The sequence below is a fragment of the Pavona decussata genome, unplaced genomic scaffold (assembly GCF_977016875.1).
Source record: "Pavona decussata unplaced genomic scaffold, jaPavDecu1.1 SCAFFOLD_25, whole genome shotgun sequence".
In the NCBI taxonomy this organism is placed as follows: Eukaryota; Metazoa; Cnidaria; class Anthozoa; order Scleractinia; family Agariciidae; genus Pavona; species Pavona decussata.
This window is the reverse complement of record NW_028145448.1, coordinates 1,985,092-2,002,500: the sequence shown is the minus strand read 5'-3', so window position 1 is coordinate 2,002,500 and position 17,409 is coordinate 1,985,092. Positions and strand designations below refer to the sequence as shown.

The window sequence follows — 17,409 nt, the reverse complement described above, 5'->3', positions numbered from 1 at the left end:
CATTAATTCTTGTTTAAATTAAAAGGCCTTTAAATCTTCATTGCGTCTGGCTTCGTTCCTCAGCCATCAGTCCCTCGGTCCACAGCCAAGGCTTCTCGCCATTTCACAAGCACTCTCTGCAGCCCTCTTAAATTGCATGGAATCGTCTCTCTGTGCAATTCCTACGCAGCCAAGGCTTCTCGCCACTTGACAAGCTCTTTTGAACTGAACGGAAACAAAACAAGGAGAGAAAAGTCATGTTACAGACCGTTACGCTTCACCTTAACAATCCAATACTTGATTGGATGTCGTCATGCACAAGATAGCAAGTGTTTGTTTAAAATTCAGTGTCTTCCTTCACTGTTGCCGTAAATTGGAAATAAAATGGAAGGCTCGTGGTTTCACCTTCTTTGTTTGTTTTGCTTAATTCTTGGTTGAGCGAAGTACCGATGGTGATGAGATTAAAAAGCAAAACAACAACCAAAATTAATAGTGAGTCCTGTAGCGGAATGGGTCCTAAAACATCCGTTCGCGGAATGTGTTTCTTATCGTTAAGTGTGGTAAATATTCAAACAAAAACTATATTGAGCACTTCTTTCCTGTGTGACAGTATGCCATGCTATGATCAGGTTGAGGAATGTTAACACCGTTTAAGAAACCCTAACGTTTGCTCTTAATTCTAAAGCAACTGACCAGTGCTTTTCTGTGGTATATAAATTTACTTTTTATTTTGTGTGTGAAATGTTGAAGTTCGCCCTTCAAATGAAAGCCCATGAGCAGTACTTTTGGCATAAATTTTTACTTGTGTATTAAGCCCTGAAATACACCATTTAAATGAAAGGTTTTCAAGCATGTAGAGTTGCCATTGTTTCATATTCGTATTGTAAAATTTGAAATTAGAAAATATTAAGGCCTCCATCAGGGCCGTACGTAGGTTTTTTTGTCTGAGGGGGCAAACTCCGCACACCCCTCATAGGGTTCTACCGTATACAGACAGGGTTTCTAGTTGGACGATTTTTTTATCACCCCTACACAGAAAGTTGCCTCTAAGACCTTTAAAGGTCACAAAACACACTGATGCTTTGTGTCTTTCATTGTCATGATTTATTGTGGCAAAACACCTTGTTTAGCCGGAACCAAACATTGCCTCTCATTTAATGGTAAATTTAAAACACAATCGATGCACTGCTGTAAACAAAAGGAGGAAATCACTGATCTCCCACAATTCAAACGCACTGTAACAGTGGAGCAAAGCATTTGCAAGAACAATGCAGTCGTGATTTAAGTGCAATTCAAGTCTTCTGTTGTAGAGCTTTATAACACGCTACAACGATCACAAGAGAACCAGAAAAAAATACCCGTGCGCGGCAGGAAACACTGTGATACACCTTGCGACAAAAACTAATAGCCAGTCCCGGCATTATAACAACTACAGAATGAAGCTCATTGCACGATACAAGCAATGGATTAATTCCTGTCCTAATATTCCCATATCACGCACTTCTTCTTAAATGAGCCAAACCAAACCCAGCCGAAATTTCCTATATGGCATGAAAAACACCGTCGTTGAACTCACAGCCTTAAGAGGACATCAAAACTCATCAGGCACAAATGACTCGTAACGTTCAACATACGATGGTTAAATCCAATGCTCTATCAAATCCTCCAAACCCGCTACAAATACTTGAGAGTAGCGCAGGCCTTTAAAGACCAATTTAGGTCTGAAAAAACATACTCGTGTAAGCTAGATCTAAAAGGGCTAAGTCACGTAGCGTCAGTCTTTATTTACACGCCAAAATCTATACCCTTGGCCAAGCCCAAATTACAAAATCATTATTTTCATAACAAAACTCGTACTGGCTTTTACCTCGAAAGATTTTCCAAAATAATTATTTGGAATTCACATTGAAGGAAGAATTTGTCAGTCAAATTAGTCAATTTTCTTGTGATTTCGGAGCAGTATAGCTACAAGAAATAGCTCAGCAACTCGAACACTAGGTTAGAAAAAAATTGAATTTTCCTGGCGGGGGCAGCTGCCCCCTCTGCCCCCGCGCTATGTACGGCCCTGTCCATACAGACTATACAACAGCCAACAGAAGGTAAATGTAAAACCCTAAATAGGTTTTATAGGTTTGGTATCGGAGAAGACATCACTAGAAAATGTTTTCAAATTAAACCCAACTGCCACATTTTTTTGTCTCGACGTAATGGAGTAAAGTAGCCGACAGAAGGTGATGTAAAAGCCTCAACAGGTTTCATTGGTTTAATATTGGGAAGGAAACTACACCGGAAAATGTTTTCAAACCTTTTCTCCCAACGGCCTTTTGCCGCCATCAAAAGGTCCATGAAAGCAGTCACTCTCGGTAACCAAAGCCACAAACACAAGAACAGCAACAAGAAAAGCAACGGTGTGGGTCTTCATTCTTGAGGTGAATAAAAGTGACAACAATGGACAACTGAGTCTGCGCTTCGACAAAATTCTGCTGCTGCTGTACAGATTTTCCCTTTTAATGTCGTCTCAAACGACAGATCAATGGCATTCAATTGCTCTTCCTTTAGAAGTGCCGGTCCATTACGACTAATGCTATACGTCTACGGATCACGCACACGGTCTCCGGTTTATAACTTAAAAAGAAAAACTTTTTTTTAATACCTGACTGACTGACAGTTATGTAATGGAAATTTTTAGATTGGGCAACTTTTCTTACACAATATATACCTTTTGTCAGTGTAGCTTAGGAAAGATACGCATAAGAGCAACCGTAATTTTGTAACGAGCTAGCGGTGTCGCAGAAAATGTCAGAAAACTTTTCATGAGAACAAAAATCAAGTGAAAAAAGAGTTTTCAAACTTGTTAAATCTGAAACTCGATCGTGCACATTAGTGTTTAGCAAACGATGCTTCGAAACACGTTTTAAACATTCGGCGTTTGACCAGATGCCCATGTAAAACTTTTTACACGGAAATGTGGTCAAACTGTGGAAATCATTGGAAAGGTGTTAGTTCTGGCTAAAACTGGTCTTCTTGGGACGTTTATGAGCCTTTTTATGGCATTTAATGAGTTTTCCAACGGTTAATTGTGTTCCTGCTTAATTTCGTCATCTATCTTTCATGTAAATAATAGCCAAAGTTTACTTAGCTGTTATAAAAGTGGTAAAGTAACGTCACCATTGACTGTACGGAGCTGAAATTTCATCGTGCAATATAAACGATATTTCTCGGAGAAAATTAACCGTCGTAAAGAGGTAATTCATTTCGTCCTACAACTTTTTTAAACATCTGTGCACTCTACATATACCTTTTTCCTTCTTCTTAAGTTCCTCCAGAATTCGAACATCGTAATTTCATCAGACATAGCACAGGTTTAACAATCACCATAGTTTGCTGTAGGCTCATTAGCGTACATTTTTGGGCTCATCTCTAATTGTGTTAGTTTTCCTACATCTTAGTTTAGTTTACGTTCCTGATCGTCCGAGTGTCTGAGACATGTTAGCATAACCAAAACGCGCGGAGGAGTCGTTTTTCCCGAAGACCTAATGCACACATTGAAATCTGATTCAGATCTTAGTTATAAGTGCCGCCAATCCAAATGCAAAACGTGCTAAGTAATATACCAAACACGAGAAAACGTGTTTCATCAGATATCCAAACACTGAGAAGTAGGTTGAAAAAACGAGGCGCAGCCGAGTTTTTTTAAACGACTTCGAGGTGTTTGGATAGGCTACATTGTAGGATATCTGATGAAACACACTTTCGAGTGTTGAGAAGGAGATTTTCTTTAGGCCTATAAGTGCACAAGATCAAATAACAGATTTTAAAAACTTCCAGTTTTTCATCAACGGGCACTTTGCACATTAAATTTTATCATCCCTGGAATAACAAGATAGGCCAAAAATTGAAATTTTCCGGTGTATATCATACAAGGCCAATCGGCTACAAAATTTCATTGCTTCGCGTTTGTTCATCTTATCATGTGTTGTTGGAAGATTTGGTTACGCTGTAGGCTGGATTCCATTTCACCATAAAATGCTAATTTCGTATGCGCTTACATACCTCACCAGATTTAAGCCATATTTCAGGTCATCGTTATTTGCCTCCGTCAAGCTCGTAATTGTCCAGCTCTCAATAATTAACAATTATTCCATGAGCGCGCGTTGGATATGAGATGGTAAATAGCCAACGAGGCGCGAAGCACCGAGTTAGCTATAACTAATCTCATATCGAACAAGCGCGAATGGAATAATTGTTTTATTAAATTATCCGCGTTTGGATATTGCTGTTGAAGTTTACTGAATCGTTATATTTTAATAAAAAATGTAGCTTAGCGACACCTGGGGCATTCGTTTTCCATAAGGTCAAACTACGGTATATGAGCTGATAACCGAGATTTAGTGAACCAATTAGAACGCTAGAAATGCAATATCCGAGGCTGAGAATTTAATAATATAAAATATTTTTGATTGTCATTGATCCTACATGACATAGCCCAAGCCAAGACAATGTTACCGTCGTAACTGAAATTTCATCGCGTATTAAAACAACATTTATTTTTTGGAGAAAAGGAACCGTGGTAAATAAGGTGATTCAATTAGATCTGCGCAATTGCATCCTTTTCTTCCTTTTCTGAAGTTCCCCCCAGCAAATCGTAACTCCATCAGACATACATTTTCAAAGGTTTTAATGAAACAATAGCATGTCGTCTCAGTTGCGTGCATTTTTGGGCATATCTCTACTTGTGTTCGTTTCCCTTTTTCTTATCTTCTAAAACTTTTTTTTGTGTTATCGTTTGCTAAACACCAATGTACACGATCGAGTTTCACATTTAACCAGTTTGAAAACTCATTTTTCGCTTGATATTTCGTTCTGATAAAGCTTTACCAAGATTTTCTGCAACAATGCTGCAGCTTGAGACCTGACTGCGGCCCCAGTTTAACAAAACTACGGTGGATCTTGAGTAGTAACATCATGATTCCTCATCTACGCGAACGAAAGCTATATTTAACAATTAGATTATGAGCTCGAGATTTCCGTATCGCGTGATAGCTGATGAGGGCGCAGCCCGAATCAGCTATCACGCATAGAAATCGAGAGCGAATAATCTAATTGTTTTCAGTGATGTTTGCTTTGCTTACGGGTGACTCCTTTTACTCAGGGGATGACTGTTTTACGAAGAACCTCCATGGCTTTAAGAAAATTTTACCCTCTATGTTTAATATAAACACGTAATTACAATGATTCCTCGTTGAATTAATAATTTATTTTCACTTGTATTTTTAAAGTTTTCGCAAATTGCCCTCGTCGCTGCTCGACTTGGGTAATTAGGCAAAACTTGGAAATACGCGTCAAATTAATCCCTTATTCTACTCGGCCACCTGCGATTACATGTATCAACATTTATTTACGCCGTCATTTTACTTTTTGATACAGATGATGAAGGCAGAAGAAATCGACGGCAGAGCAACAGTGCAGGCGGAACGTGTCCCTGGCCCCAAGGCCAACTAAGCGGCTGTCCACTTAATAAAATTGTGAGCTATTGCTACATTGTAGGCCGGTCATGTACCTATTACCGTGTTTGCAGACTCGAGTTAAATCATGACACAAATATGTTGGAAACTGTTTGTAAAAATAAGCACCAATTTGATGACATAATCTGTTGTAAAAGGACGTGCGGATCTTAATCCAGTTACTGTAGCGCTGTGATTTGTTCCCGCTATACCGTCGGACTATAATAATGTGCAAGCAGCCGTTAATACGGTGTAGGTGCTTCGTCTTTTATTTGTTTTTTTTTTCTCTGTAATAGTGACAACTAAACATTAGCACACAATAGAGTAATAAGAGTCTTGTAATTTAGGTTTACTATTTTGTCAGCGGTCTTTAAATACATAAACTTCGGTACGTAGATCGTTTGTGTTTTTGATGTGGGGTTCAAAATATTCTCTAAACTGTTCTTGCTTAGTGCTACTCTCACTAAATGATAAAATGCTCCTAAAACACCAGCAGGAAGATTTCAAGTGAATTGTATTTTTCAATTGAAAAATCTCAAATCAAAGAAACTTATTGCTTGACAGCACTAGTATCAGGGAAACTACATTAGCATAATTATTTATGGTTAAGCGTTTGTGAGCCTAGTCCCTGTCACTCGCTATGCGTTTTCTTTAAGCCTGAGTTAGGGCTACCTTAGGGCGGTTTCAGACTTAAACAGGACAAACGAGGCTAGAGAGAACGCCTTGGTACTTCACTTATCATGATAACGTTTGATTATTGGTGCAATTGCTCCTTTTAGCTTTTGCTGCCTAAAGCAGATAACTTAATTCCTCTGTGCTGATTGTTAAACGACGTTTTTTGGCCACTGAATATTTTCCATCGTAGAAATTGAGGGGATCACAAGTGAAGTTAACCAACCCACAACAATGCGAATTGTCGGTGATAAACAAACCAGAGACGATTCTTGTGTTCTAGAACCGGAGGGATACTTAAACAAATGATTTTTTAAATTTCGTATTTTTTTGCAGGGGGTAAATGTTTAATACATTTTTAGGTAAAATAGACAATTTCCAGCTTTTTACTTTGGGATATCCCACTTTGATTGTGACTCCTCAGCTATCTTTGGAAAGTTGCTATCTTTATAAGCTAGAGATTAATTGGAAAAAGTGTACAACAGATTATATAACATATATTACAAATTAAAATCGTTGCTGCTCAAAAGAATAAACATTTGTACAAATGAAATAACCCTTTTTGTGTTGTTTGATTGATGTCATTTGTTGTAAAGGGTATATATCAACAAAGAACATTCGCGGGCTGGCCTGGGGAAATGTGAACGGAAAATCCATTAACTGAGTGAAGGTTCTTTTTTTAGAAATCTATTTGTCAGCGTCTGACATTCTAATTGAATTTTCCTTCGCGTAATAGTCTCCCACTATGTAGTCAGGGTTGGCATAACGTTGGGCAAAGAAGTTGGCCAAAAGAATCCCTCACTGTATTAGTATAATGGGGTAACTGAGATTCCCTGTTATTAAGAGGATACGGAACACTAACACTGGCCAAAAAATGGAAATTCTGAAACAAATGTTCAGTGAGTACGAAGTGCTAATGACTGATGTTAGATGATTAAATGGCGCACAGTTCGTGTCTAAGAAATTCTGCGCTTTTAAAAACCAGTCATCATCTTATTCCCTGCTTCTACCAGTGGAGCATAGGTCCATGGAAACCGCAGCCCGCCATCTCGATCTGTTTTGGGCTAGCGTTTCAAGCTCCCTCCAGGTGTACCCCTGGTAAAAACCAGTACTGGCCCCAAATTAATTTTCAAAGATGGAAATTTGGCATTGTCACGTGCTCAAAATTGCGACACACACTCCAGAAGCGAGTCCCGGATGTCGATTCGTAAAGCCTCGTTTCCGTGTGTTACGATGTGTGTTCCACTGCCATCTAGTTGAATCATGGCGTCATCTTGAGTCTGCAGTCAAATTAAAGCAAGTCTAATTAAGTCTCGATCTAAAACTTAAGTTTTGATTGGGCTGGCTAGGTGCGTGTTTAAGAGAAGAAGAAAAATTAAGTCCTTTCACTTAGAACTGATGTAATTGAGGGTTTAATTAAAGGGGAAGTATCATGGGGTTTTGGTATCTTTTGTTAAAAACGATGAAATAAGACCTTCAATCAGCTGCCAAATAATTCTAGAATGACGAGAGGAAAGAAATCAACTCAATTCTTGAAAGGAACAACTCGTGATCTGTTCTAGCGCATTTTGGAAACAAAAATGCGAGAACTTGAAAAGCATTAGCCTAACATTTTTCAAGTTTCAATCCTACTCTGTCTCTGGCCAGGGGCAGCAATCGACAGTTTTATTGCACTGGGGTGATAATTTATAACAAAACTAGACAATTATTATTTTTTTTGTTTCTGTTGTCAGACAAACATTTTTGGGTTTTGAAATGACAGTAAATTTGCGTGATACTTCCCCTTTAAGACGCACAGAAGCAACAAAGTTATACAAAAGCAAGTTACTGCACTTTAAATGTAAAATTCGAGCTCTTCACTTACCAGGTGAAGCGTGTGTCCTCCTTGGTCAGAACCCACCTGTACATCCCGGATTCCTCGCTGATACGAAAGCAGTATAAAAAAATCATTAAGTTCGGGAAAAAAAATCTTTACAGGTATTAAGGATTGCAACTAAAACAGTTGGTTTTCTCCGGGCGCTGATAATTTATAAGAAGTACAGATGCTGGGAGACTAATGCCTCTTCAACCTCGTTCCCATGATCATCGCCTTTCCATCTTGAGAACGAGGACGTCTTTAACACGGGACCGAGGCACAAAATTAAAACAGCACCAACTATTGCTGACCTCACAGGTGAATTGAATAAGGGAAAGTTCGATAGAGATAAAGCACATCAATGATTCCAATATCTATTTGAAAAAGTGCACTTGATTCCTGAGCGATTAAATTTATTAAACTCTTACGATTAAAAATTTCTAAAACGTTCTCTGGTTAAAAATTTGAAAAGGTACGATCTTACGACAACCGTCCCGTTGTTTTCAACGGATAAAATATTTTATCCGTTGAAGACAACAGGTCGGTTGTCGAAAGCTCATTCCTTTTCAAATTTTTAACCAAAGAACATTTTAAAAATTTTTAATCAACATGAATCCTGGTTACGGCTCTTCAATTTTCTTATTAACTCTTACATTAATACACAACTCCAAAAAGGGACAAATGCGTTTTACTCGTCGTTGTCCGCATTAAGACAGTTCAAAATCAAACAAACTGCAAAGTACTCCGTGGGTTGGCGACAACCTACCGAACGCACACTATCAAGTGACTCTTTGATCGAGCAGTGTTTTGACACATTTTAACCCTGACAAGAGAGATCGATTTTGAAGAGGAACTCGGTTCGCAAAGAAAAGGTTTAAATTCAAAGAGTGTATGATATGGAAAGAAAAGAAGACGTAAAAAGAGACTTACCTTGGCTAAGGACTGCAAGAGATCTTCAACAAGCACACTGCCCCACAAATGACAGGATTTTTGGGTTGCTTTACGCTCCACGTTTGGGTCCCTAAAAATAAGAAAGTGTTTCCAACTCAAAAAGAGGCCATCTTCGAGTTGAATAATGCCTCGTCAAAAAGATGCCTGGTGCACAGCCTTTGGTATTTATGTAAGTATCTGGAAGTGAAAGCGAACTAACTTACATAGTACACACGGTTTACTGGTCGCTGTTGGACAAGAGGCTTAAAATTATGAGACAGACTTTGCACTATACAAAAGCGGGGCTAAGTGCAAAGTTTTTATTATAAAAAAATTCGTTTACATTCCATATGCAAACAAAACTAATTTTCAAATGAAAGCTTTGCACTTAGCCTCGCTTTCATAACGAGGTTCACAGCAACTCGGAAATGGCCCATTACCGTCCCCTCCCTCGACCCCACATTTTGTGTTAAAATTCACAAAAGAAAGACTTCAAAACTTAGGCGTGTGGAATGTGTGGAAGTATTATCGTGTTTGTAAACTCTGGAAAAGCTAAGTTTAGTTTTGATCAAAACTCATGATGTTAAAGAAGCTCTCCCTCTCTATTAACATCTTTATTAAAGCCTGCCTCTCTGATCCGCACCCTCCCCCCCCCCCCTTCCCCTCTCCTACTTCTTGAGGCCTGAAAATAAATACTATGGCTTCAGGAGGCTTAATGGAGCTTTTCAGGGTATTTATCACACATTTCTTTTTCTCCCTGGATATGTTTTAGATATTACTTTCATAGATATATTCTTCGTCTTAAATCAGACGATTTTCTCACACAACGGTTATCACTCTTTCTTTCACTTTCTTTTCGCAACTGCCTAAGTTGCGTACATGTACTAGCTGCGAGGATCTTTCTCCTGTTTGATCTTTCACCCGCAATTCAAAATACACGTTTCATATATTTACATTCATTTACTTATCACTCTCGTGACAGTGTATTTACCTCGCCTTCTCAAACTCCTCTCCCGTCAGGTTTAGCGGTTCGAGTGTATATCTGTTGTCTTTTGTTACCAAGGTTCCCGTTACCGTGGTAACTGCTATACCAGGCCTTACTTCCTGTGGGTGGAGACTATTGGCTAGCTGGACAAAGCGAACAGAGAATACCGTTTGCCATTCAATGACGTTTGAATTTTAATTTGACGTTTTCTTTTTTGATACCTAAGTAAGGTTTCTATAATGCATTCAGTTTAAACGGGTTTTTTAATAATAACAATAATAATAATAATAATAATAATAATAATAATAATAATAATAATAGTAATAATAATAATAATGATAATAATGATGATGATGATGATAATGATAATGATGATGATGATGATGATGATGACGATGATGATGATAACTAACCTCGTTTGACAAAATAACTTTCTCAAATTCTCTGCTAACTGGCAGTGATAGAACTTCTAAGAAGCTGAACGTTGATATCTTGCATTCCTGAACAAAAGTAAGAAAGAGTAACGATCGTTGTTGAAATTTCATGTGAACGTATACTGCCACATCATGCCGTCTATTCTACAAACGCATAAAAGACTGCCACTTTTTCCCGTGGCTCAATAGGAAGACCAACAAAGGTCGGCTTCAGAAACCCAAGGTTCAAATCCAACCAATTACTTTTTCTCTCCTTGTATATGACCTACAAGCACATTTTCTGACTAGTGTTAACAGAAATGAAAGCTAGCCATCAGCGACCCATGTACCTAATAGCTGGGCTTATCTAGAAACTGGCTGACAATGGCCCAGTGGGTCCCCTGGGGAGATTTTAGACGGCTGACGAAGGATGTTTCACCTTCTTTAAAACAAACAAATCGCTTTATTTAAGACGCAGTCTCCCTTAGATCCTCATATTAATTTTCGCTCCTGAAATAGATTCCGCTTATAATTTTTCTGTTAACTTCTATTGGCAAGTAAGTCACAAATATGAAATTAGATCGGAGAAATTCTGCTTTATAAATTTTTTCTGCTACAAACTCTCCGCACCCCTTACTGTCTTCGAAACTCAGTGACGAGATCGTGAATTTTGCCAAAATTGCAGCTATTCGCTCTGGACAAAACTGCTCACTTGAAACCTTCAAATTCGCCAGTTATAAACTATGACCCTTTATATTAATAATCAGATGAATTGTAATCATAATCGCTAATTAGTATAATAAAACCGAGGATACAAAGTTTATCCATTTTGGGCACTTATCGCAACATGCAATTTGACCAGAATTCAGGGGAAAAATCACAAAAGTGGTTCGTACTCACACGCTTTCCTGCATATCAGTGGAAAGTTCCATCCATCGGCTACTAAAATCTGTGAAAACATTTGGCTGTCATCCAGTAGTTAGTCCGCAAGTGAGTGCTGAACTTGTACTACTCAGCTAGCACGACCATCTTTCCTTCGCAGATGTTGCGTCCTAAAATCCGCAACAAGGCCAAGATATCTAGTCTTGTTTGGCCTTAGAATTCCATTAGTAGGTGAAGAAACAACCAACATGGCTAGAATTTGTTTAATTGACGGTAAAGCAGCACAATTTGTCCCGTATTTTGACGCAACATAAGCAAGTTGTCATTCTTTGTTGAAATCAGTAGATATTTTTAGTAAGCCGCTGACCAAATACATCGCAGCGGAGCATACCTTCCATAAACAAACAATAACCATGGCGAGCGCACCGACTAGACCGATTGTATGTTCATTTTTTGGAAGTGGGAAAATAACATGTGGAGAATCACGAGGAAAAGAAGAATCGGTTCCCCTTATTCAGTGTATTGCCAATATAACAAATCATTTAAAGAGTTGCCACCTGTCGCGCGCGAAAGTGACGGAATACGAATTGATACTAGCCAGGGCGGGGAAGTTTAATCTTCCATTGGACGAAATAGAGAAGTTGACAATCTGTCCGAAGCACCGTCACAATCTAGGGCAATATTGGCGACCTCTGGAGACATGTCAGTATCCTAATCACGAAGGACGGAAAATTTCCTTGCACTGTAAGAATCCCGTGAACTGGCAGATGGCACAAGAGATACAGAAGATGTTTATTACACATGCACAAGTTGGGTCGCGTAAGTATTTTCTTTTTCAGTTTTCCAAAGTTTCCTGTTTTTCAGTTTTTGCAAAGTTTCAACCAAAAGTGGCTTTTACTACGTAAAGCGATAAAAGGGAGAAAATTTTGAATTAAATTGGCACAAAATTGGTCGTGTTTATTCCAACAATAATATTTGAGAATGTCACGTCACGCAATGGATTAAAGAGATAAATGTTGGAAGGGGTCTGATTCTTTTGTCAGTAAAGTGTTTATAAATTTCGGAAAAAACAACGAAGAAACGGAGAGAACAAAATGTAGTACATGAGGAGCCACACAAGGGAAAGGATAGGCTTTTTCACTTTGCGAGTTGAATATCGTAACAAGTTTTTCGCATGCACATGTGCAGCTAATTTGCATAATTTGGTTATTTATTTATTCTGTGAAAACGAGAAATGCAGTCGGATTTGAGAGCACTGAAAAAGTGCTTTTAAAACTGAGGGTTTAAATATTACAAATTGTATTCCTACGTTGCACTACTTTTGTTTTTCAGTCTGCTGCTAGCTTAACAATGATGCATAATTTTACTAGCTTAATCTAATTTATGGCGATTTAACTCAATTAAGGGTTATGAAAATTCTGGCACGAGATCCAAAGGTGATGTTTTCCTTTTTTTCGTAAAAGGATTTTGTGTGACAGTATGAATATTAAATTCAATTTACGACAATTTTCCGCCCTGGTCTTTCTATATATGGTGTAAGTAATTTGCTCACCCTTTTTACATGTGTGTTGTTTTCCAGTTGTCACGCATTCAATTGCAAATCATGCTATACTTTCCAACGCCAAAACGAGGGCATGTTTCTTTGTCCGTAATTTGTGTGGCTCCAATTTATCCCTTTAAAAAACTAAGCGCTAAGAGGCTTTTCTCAAATATCGCTTTTATTTTCGCGTTTATTTTTTCTATATATGAACTGATAATTGAGAATAAAGCAGTTAAGGTGGGAGTGTAGTTAACGTCTCCTTATACTCATCTATGAATATAGAAACTGCTTATGAAGAAAAATGAAAAAGAAAAATTGAAAATTCCAACTGTTGGAAAAGGCATGCACAACTTGTACGAAGCAAGGTACGACTGGACATCGATTCATTGGAATGTGAAAAAGAACCCATCGCAAGGTAACATATTTTGCAAGCCTTGGTTTACATGATGTCATAGGGAGGTTGCCTGTGAATTCAGGTCTTGGTTTACTCATTGATCAATTTGAATGATGATGATCATTTTTAACGTATAGGACCTCCAAAGCCCTAGCCCTTCACCAGATGAGTACAATGCTTCCAACACCATTGACTGAACGCTCACAGCAAAAGGTCGAAACAGACTGGACTCCAAGTACAACAGGATATCACAGCTCTCAAGAGGACGTCAGCATGTTAACTCCTCTGCAAACTGACCAAGCTTTAGTTAGAATAAACGAAAGCTTGGACGTATTGGAAACATGTTCAGGTGAAGGAAGAACCAGCCCTTTAATGTGTCAGATGCAAACAAAGTGGGAGAGAGTGAGTCAGGAGGAGCAAACATTTTTTGTAAGAAAGGCAACAGAAGCCTGCAGGATAGTCTGTTCAGCCATTGCCCCAGAAGATGGAGAGACGTTGTTCAAAGCTGTTTGCAAGACTGACAGCCCTGATATCGAGAATGAGCTCCAGCCTCTCCTAGAAGCATATAGGGATGCACCTTCTAAGGACACGAAGACTCAGATTTTAAGTATTTATGCAAACAGGTATCCTGCCAAGAAGCTTATGGAAATGCACAAATTGTACGAACCGATAACAGAATGGGAATTGCGTAAAGCTAAGCTTCACGCTAAGAACAAAGGTGCCGGTGCCCCACTAGAAACGCCATTTCATCACAGGGTCAGACTTGATACAGTCAAAGTCAACCATTTTTTGGAATTCATAAACAGACCGTATTTCTATCAAGACGTTTCCTACGGAACACGCACACTTAAGCTTGGTAGCGGAGAAAAGCTGGTAATGCCGAACGTCATCCGAACAGTCGCTAGGTCCACAATGGTTGCTCAATACTTGCAACTTTGCCAAGAAGAGGAGTTTGACTCTTTGAGTCGTGCAACTCTCTATCGTATTCTTGAAGTGCGCGAAGCGTCTCAAAGGAAAGCTCTCAAAGGTCTTGATAACGTAGCCGCGGATGGAACGGCAGCTTTTGAAACACTTGAGAGAGTGGTCGAGGAGCTCCAAAAGGCTGGCGCAAGTCCGAAATGGGGTGATAATATCAAGGAGAAGCTTAATCAAGCCAAGAGGTATCTGAAAACAGACTATAAAGTTCATTGCAAAGAAGAGTCTAGTCCATGTGCAGATCATTGTAGGGGTTTGCCCTAAGCGATGCGAACGACGAAGCGTTTAAACAGGAATGTGAGCACCCGCACAGTCTACAGTGTGACATGTGCGAGAACCTGAAATCAGTCTTAGAAGAAATTGAACTTTCCGTAAAGAATGAAAGCCAAACAATTTACTTTTACAGCCAAGAACAGCACGAAGACATTTTGTATGACTTCTTGCAAGCAAAGAAGCATGTATTTGATTGGAAAGCCCATATTTTGCGTTCGGAAAATCAAGATCTAGCCAAACAAGATGTCTTGAAATCACTCGATGAAACATCAGCGCTGATAACAATGGACTGGGCGATGAAATTTCAGTGCCAAAAGTACAGAGAGAAACAGTCCGAATGGTTTGGTAAGAGAGGATTGAGCTGGCATGTAAGCAGCGTTGTTTTCAAAACAAGAGAAGAAGAACCCGTGGTAGTAACGTATGCCCACTTGTTTGATTCTTGTATTCAAGACTGGTTTGCTGTTGGCTCTATCTTAGAAAATCTCCTTCTCACGCTCAAGACAGAAAATCCTTCCCTCAGTAAAGCCCACATAAGATCCGACGAGGCGGGGTGTTACCACAACAACGCGCTGATGGCAAGTATTAACGAAATTAGCCAAAGAACGGGAGTCGTTGTAGAAAGGTATGACTTTTCAGAGCCACAGCATGGAAAGGACATTTGTGACCGTATCATCTGTCCTATGAAGCAAGCAGTGCGACGATACTGTGACGAGGGGAATGATATTCAGTCAGCGCATGACAAGAGAGAAGCACTTCTTAAGAGACCTGTTCAAAGTGTAACTGCTTCTGTGTGTGAGGTGAACGACAAGCAGAAGACAATTGATGTAACAAAAATTCCCAACTTCAGCGCCTACCACAACTTTGAGTTTGAGCCTCAGGGAATCCGTGTCCGTAAAGCTTATTCTGTGGGACAGGGTAAAACTATACATTACAGTGACATAGTACGTACACCTCAGGGTCCCACGTCGATGGTAATCAAGGACAATCAGAGTTTTTTTGATATTTCTGTAAAGAAAAATTTGAAGGGCAAACGATTAACCCAGTCGCAGACTTCAGCATTGTTTCCATGTCCACAGGAAGGCTGTAACTCCAGCTTTGAAACTTTTGATTCCCTGCAACGTCATCTTGATTGTGGTCAACATGAAAATAAAACAAGCCAAGAATCCGTCTATGATCAGTTACGACGTGACTGGGTGGCAAGGTTTTCCACTCTTGTTGCTGAAAACCGCCCTAGGCCGAAATCAGACGTTTCCTCAATGGCCAATTCTTCGCTTCCAATAGGTTGGGCACTCCAAAAGCCAAGAGGAGGTGGAACAAGGTACTCTTCTCAAGTGAAGGATTATTTGAAAGCAAAATTTGATGCTGGCGAAGAATCGGGATGTAAAGCTGATCCTCAGCAAGTTGCTATCGACGTGAGAAATACCCGGACGGAAGAAAACAAACGAATGTTCTCGAGAGATGAGTTGCTGTCAAGAAACCAAGTACAGTCCTACTTTTCCAGACTAGCTGTGCTAAAGAGAAAGCAAACCAACACGTCATCTTCCCGTCAAGCAACTATAGATGACTTGGAAGACGTGGTGCACGAAGAAGATTGGTTGCAGCAGGTGGACGAGGTTTACGAAAAACTATCTGTCCAGCATCCAATCTACTACGATCCTTATAATCTTTGTGACTTGCGTCACAAAAGTAAGCTTGGTTCCTTTAATATGGAAATGTTGAAATCAATCTGCAATCATTTTGAAATTTCGTTCAAGTCAAAAGACAGAAAATACATACTGATCGAAAAACTGGAAAACATGATCGCCGAGTGTTCCTGCGGCAAAACTTAAACATACCGTCCGTGAGCCGACAAAAAACTGGCCAACGGTTTAGGAAAACATGGCGGGCCGCGAATTCCCTTCGCCGATAACAGATATATCTTGCTGTATGACTGCTTTAATGAAACTCCTCCAGCGATTCTATTCAGATGAAATTGGTTGAGAAACTTTGATCTTCGTACCTCGAGAAACTATATGGTGATGAAAAACGTATTTCGTGTTTTATTACTGGCATTCGATTACCAAGTGTCCGATGGAAATATGGCCGTGTTAGCTGAGTAGCACAAGTTCAGCCCTCACTTGCGGACCAACAACTGGATGACGGCCAAATGTTTTCACAGATTTTAGTAACCGATGAATGGAACTTTCCACTGATATAGGGAAAGCCTGTGAGTACGAACCACTTTTGTGATTTTTTCCTCTGAATTTGGGTCAAATCGCATGTTTCGATAAGTGCCCAAAATGGATAAACTTTGTATCCTCGGTTTTATTATACTAATTAGCGATTATGATAACAATTCATCTGATTATTAAGATAAAGGGTCATAGCTTATAACTGGCGAATTTGAAGGTTTCAAGTGAGCGATTTTGTCCAGAGCGAATAGCTGTAATTTTGGCAAAGTTTACGATCTTGTCACTGAGTTTTGAAGACAGTAGGAGGAGCAGAAAGTTTGGGGTAGAAAATTTTTTTAAAGCAGAATTGCCCCGATCTAATTTCATATTTGTGACTTACTTGCCAATAGAAGTTAACAGAAAAATTATAAGCGGAATCTATTTCAGGAGCGAAAATTAATATGAGGATCTAAAGGAGACTGCGTCTTAAGTGTCAATGTATTTAGTACAGAGCATTAATTGGAGGCACTCTCCAGATCGAATCAGAATTTGGAAATGTTGGTTTTGAGGAGAAGGGAAAACCGGAGTACCCGGAGAAAAACCTCTTGGAGCAAGGACGAGAACCAACAACAAACCCAACCCAAATATTACGCCGAGTCGGGGAATCGAACGCGGGCCACATTAATGGGAAGGGAGTGATGTTACCACTGCGCCCTGCTCTCCCTTTTCTTCACAAAGCACTCCCTACTCCTGCACAAATTGGGATGTATAGCTAATATTCTGATATAAAGAGCGTTACATAAAAGGTACTCCGTTGGAATTACTTCGCGTTTGCAATGAAATAACTAGAAAGTGAC

General features: G+C 39.3%; 2 protein-coding genes and 1 long non-coding RNA gene across 3 annotated transcripts in view; 1 reads left to right on the top strand and 2 right to left on the bottom strand.

Annotated features, from left to right (window-relative positions):
- The window catches only part of LOC146485747 (uncharacterized), a 2,597-nt gene extending 53 nt beyond the window's left edge, over positions 1 to 2,544 (bottom strand). Inside the window, exons 1-2 of the long non-coding RNA XR_014863344.1 lie at positions 2,285 to 2,544; positions 1 to 204 (exon numbers count right to left, since the gene is read on the bottom strand). The exon at positions 1 to 204 is cut by the window's left edge and continues 53 nt beyond it. This is a non-coding gene — a long non-coding RNA (uncharacterized LOC146485747). The remainder of the gene's footprint in view (positions 205 to 2,284) is intronic.
- A 3,235-nt stretch (positions 2,545 to 5,779) lies between these two features.
- The window catches only part of LOC146485745 (integrator complex subunit 9 homolog), a 33,034-nt gene continuing 21,404 nt past the window's right edge, over positions 5,780 to 17,409 (bottom strand). The window contains exons 20-24 of the mRNA XM_085103097.1: positions 10,339 to 10,425; positions 9,932 to 10,068; positions 8,941 to 9,031; positions 8,020 to 8,076; positions 5,780 to 7,435 (exon numbers count right to left, since the gene is read on the bottom strand). Coding sequence (XP_084959223.1) covers positions 7,316 to 7,435; positions 8,020 to 8,076; positions 8,941 to 9,031; positions 9,932 to 10,068; positions 10,339 to 10,425 — 492 coding nt within the window. The 3' untranslated portion in view covers positions 5,780 to 7,315. The remainder of the gene's footprint in view (positions 7,436 to 8,019; positions 8,077 to 8,940; positions 9,032 to 9,931; positions 10,069 to 10,338; positions 10,426 to 17,409) is intronic.
- LOC146485746 (uncharacterized) lies at positions 13,120 to 14,465 on the top strand. The gene is made up of 2 exons (XM_085103098.1): positions 13,120 to 13,175; positions 13,292 to 14,465. The coding sequence occupies exon 2, from the start codon at positions 13,320 to 13,322 to the stop codon at positions 14,391 to 14,393; it is 1,074 nt and encodes a 357-aa protein (XP_084959224.1). The 5' UTR covers positions 13,120 to 13,175; positions 13,292 to 13,319; the 3' UTR covers positions 14,394 to 14,465.